Here is a 4,094-nt window from a genome sequence, read left to right as displayed (position 1 = left end):
TCTCTTGGGTCTCGGCACGAGCGGCGTTCTGGCTCCGCCCCCTTCTACGCATCATTGCGTAGCTCCGCCCCATCACGTGTGCCGATTCCAGCCAATCAGGAGGCTGGAATCGGCAATGGACCGCACAGAGCCCACGGTGCACCATGGGAGAAGACCCGCGGTGCATCGTGGGTGAAGATCCCAGCGGCCATCTTGGTAAGGTAAGTAAGAAGTCGCCGCAGAGCAGGGATTCGGGTAAGTACTAAACTTTTTTTTTTTAACCCATCCCTTGTGTTTGTCTCGCGCCGAACGGGGGGCCTATTGAAAAAAAAAAAAAGCCGTTTTGGCGCGGGACAACCCCTTTAAGGACATAGCCTTATTTTTTCAAACCTGACATCTTTCTCTCTATGGTAATAACTTTGGAATGCTTTTTCTTATCACTGTGATTCTGAGGTTGTTTTTTCGTGACATATCTTAGTTTGTTAGTGGTAAATTTTCATCAATAATTTTGTATTTATTAAGGAAAAAACATCTAAATTAACTGAAAATTTGGAAAAATTTTCAAACTTTGACTAGCTGTCTAAGGCTGCATTCACACAAACGTATATCGGCTCGGTTTTCACGCCGAGCTGATATACGTCGTCCTCATCTGCAGGAGGGGGGAGGATGGAAGAGCCAGGAGCAGGAACTGAGCTCCCGCCCCCTCTCTGCTTCCTCTCCACCCCTCTGCACTATTTGCAATGGGGAGAGGCGGGATGGGGCGGGGCTAATTCTTGGAACTTAGCCCCGCCCCCATATTGTATTCCTATCCTTTCAGGTCACGTTACTTTTAAACCTAGTCAGGCCAAACTCCTGCATTGGTCTGCCAAAAACCGAAAACTTTTGAGGACACTCAGGTCTCTCTTCTAATCTTGGTCCAACTCTTGCTCTCTGGATTTTCACAGCATACGCAGCATTCCTCCCCAGACATGACAGCGCTGTGCTTTATGTTCCAGGTAAATGTGATCAAAGTCATCTTGCAAATATCAATTATGGAGTCTTGCAAAATGTACAAAGCATGTGCCACATTGGCTGCTAAGAAATGCTCTACCCACCTTGGCAGGCGGTTGGTCTTCGTTAACGGCTTCCTCGTCAGCAGCTTGTGGTCACTAGTTACATCACGGTGTAGAGCATCTTCAGTCAGGACATGTTTGTTCTAGGGCAGGGGTGTCAAACTCATTTTCACCGAGGGCCACATCAGGCTTATGGTGACCTTCAAAGGGCCGATTGTAAGACAGTACAGTAAGGGCTCGTTCACACCAGCGTATTTGCGTACATAATATGCAGTGAATAGAAGCCATTGATGTCACTGAGTTCAGTCACATGATGTATAGTCACACAGCAGGACCTATTTTGTTACATACCACGCATCCCAATAGGCCATTGAAGTGAATGGGCCACGCAAATACATGGTGAATGCGCAGGAAACCTGTGTATTTACTGCATATTTGCGCACCATTTCAGTGGGCCCATCTGCATTCTTTTTAGCGTGCCCAAACATGCAGGCATAAGCGATTTTTCGATTGCGTAAATACGCAGCGTATTTGTGCGACCGAAACACAATTACACCTGTGTGAACGAGCCCTAATAGTGTCGCCTCACAGTAGTAATAATGACCCTCATAGTGGCCCCAGTAAAAATAGCGATCCTCATAGTGGCCCCAGTAGTAATAGCGACCCCCACAGTGGCCCCAGTACTAATAGTGACCCCCACAGTGGCCCCAGCAGTAACAGGGTACCCCACAGTGGCCCTAGTAGTAATATTATCCCCCCCTATAGTAATATTAAACCCACTCAGTAATAATATTATCCACGTCAGTAATATTAACCCCATAGCAATATCAACCCCCCCTCAGTAATATTGCCCCATAGCAATATTAACCCTCCCACAGTAATATTACCCCATAGCAATATTAACCCCCCCCCCACAGTAGTAATAATAGTGCCACTCTAACCCATATACTTGCCTCCTCCTTACTGTCAGCGCCGCTTCCCCTCTGCTTGTGCTGAGCCCGGATGCACTCTGACATCAGTGTGTGCGCCCGACACCTTTCCTCCCTGAGTCCTCTCCTGCAGAACTGAGGAGCAGGGGACTCAGGGGAGGATGATCCCAGCTGCACACTGACGTCAGAGTGTGCGCCGGGATCAGCGCTAGCAGCATGATTACCAGCGGGGAGCTGCGGCAGCGGGCTTTGTGTTTGACACGTGCTCTAGGGGTTTGGATAACGCTGCCAAAAAGCAGCAGACACTTGGTCCAATGAGCTCTTCAGATCATTCAAGCCTATAAAATACTCCACCGCTGTTCCCAGAAGACTGACTGCACCAAGCATGGCAGGCCTAGGAAACCATCAGAGGATGGCAGTGATGTGGGGAGGAGCTCACCTTGAGATACCGTCTGAATCCAGTGTGCTGCTGTCGTACGCCCTAACGAAGGGGCCACCTTGTGCAAGGACCAAGGTCCTATCGCGGAACTTCATTGAGAGGACGTCCATGCTCACGTGACAGCGACACAAACTGATTTTTATTAAGGACTAGAGATGAGCGAGCATACTCGCTAAGGCAAACTACTGGAGCGAGTAGTGCCTTATGCGAGTACCTGCCCGCTCGTCTCTAAAGATTCGGGTGCCGGCGGGGGACGGGGAGCGGTGGGGGAGAGCGGGGAGCAACGGGGGGTAGATCTCTCTCTCCCTCTCTCCCCCCCGCTCCACCCTGCTCATTCCCGCAACTCACCGCTCTCCCCCGCCGGCGAGTATACTCGCTCATCTCTATTAAGGACCAATTCAGTTCTGTCAGAAAACTTCCAAAAATCTCCCCATTTTATAAACTGCACCCCTCTAAGTATTCAAAATCGCGTTTAGGAAGTTTATTAACCTTTTAGATATTTCACAGAAATTTTTTAAAAATGTATTAACCCCTTGAGTGGCGGGTTTCCTACCACCCTGTCGTGCCCACCAGGGCAGGTTTTTTTAAATGGTCTAATGTCATTGAATTTTAACTAATTTTGCAGTTGCGTCTCAAGAGCCATAACTTTTTCATTTTTCCATTGACATGGCCATATAAGGGCTTGTTTTTTGCGGGACAAGTTGTGATTTTTTAAACAGGGGAGGAAAAAAAGAAATGGGGAAAAAAGAAAAAAAGGGGCCATGTCATTAAGGGGTTAAATAATGCATTAACTTCCTTCTCTGGGTCATTACGACGCATAGATACCACATGTGTGATTGTATTTTTGATTTTTTACCAAGTAAAGGGAGACAAGTGTTTTTATATTTTTTTTTTAATAATTTTTTTCCTTTTTTTTTTTTTGTCCCTTTAAGGGACTTCCACAGGGACCCATCAGGACCGCCTGATCACATTCCGGGGGTCCGATTGTGACAGCCCTTTACATGCTGCAGTGACAGCCCTTTACATGCTGCAGTCACATAGACTGCAGCATGTAAAGGGTTAACACAGCAGAGATCGGAGGTTTTCTCTGATCTCTGCTGTAAGAGCTGGTACCTAGCTGTCCTCTGACAGCCAAGCACCAGCTCTCCCTGCCACAGAGATCATCGGCTTGCTTCTGACAAGCCGATGGTCTCTATGGCAACCTATAAACAAAGCAGGGGACTTAGAAGCAGGAGATTGCCGGCAGATCGGCAATATCTTCTACTGGTTTTTCAAAGCCCTTGCTTTGTTCTCTGTGGGTCTGTGCAGGCAGAGCACAGTGCCACAGCTTGTGTCATTGTGCTCTGTAGCTGCCATAGTGATACATAGCCCGGAAATCTTCCAGGCTATATCGCTATGGGCAGTGGAGCTCGTCCCGGAAAATTTCCGGGCATGCCACTCAAGGGGTTAACTTAGAAAAATTCAAATTTTTCAGCTCAGAACACTGCTCCCGGCTCTTCGAGCCTCCCCCCCTCTCCTGCAGAGAGAGACGCCGTATATCGGTTGGGCATGAAAACCCAGCCGATATACGTTCGTCTGAATGCACCCTGACACTGTTTATCGCCACATATTGTACTTCATTAAGATGGTAAAAATAGACCAATAGAATTTGTGTGTATGTATATATATATTAAAAGTGCCAAAATTGGGAAAATT

General features: G+C 47.6%; 1 protein-coding gene across 1 annotated transcript; it reads right to left on the bottom strand.

Annotated features, from left to right (window-relative positions):
* Nucleotides 1-792: 792 nt before the first annotated feature.
* Nucleotides 793-2,509, bottom strand: LOC136571843 (PRELI domain-containing protein 1, mitochondrial-like). Its single transcript, XM_066572464.1, is given in 5 exon segments — nucleotides 793-849; nucleotides 851-1,174; nucleotides 1,295-1,299; nucleotides 2,233-2,354; nucleotides 2,400-2,509. Coding segments are annotated over 5 exon segments (618 nt in total).
* Nucleotides 2,510-4,094: the final 1,585 nt, after the last annotated feature.

This window comes from Eleutherodactylus coqui, chromosome 6 (genome assembly GCF_035609145.1).
Source record: "Eleutherodactylus coqui strain aEleCoq1 chromosome 6, aEleCoq1.hap1, whole genome shotgun sequence".
In the NCBI taxonomy this organism is placed as follows: domain Eukaryota; kingdom Metazoa; phylum Chordata; class Amphibia; order Anura; family Eleutherodactylidae; genus Eleutherodactylus; species Eleutherodactylus coqui.
Note: the sequence above shows the minus strand (reverse complement) of the source record. Positions and strands in the feature narration are given on the sequence as shown.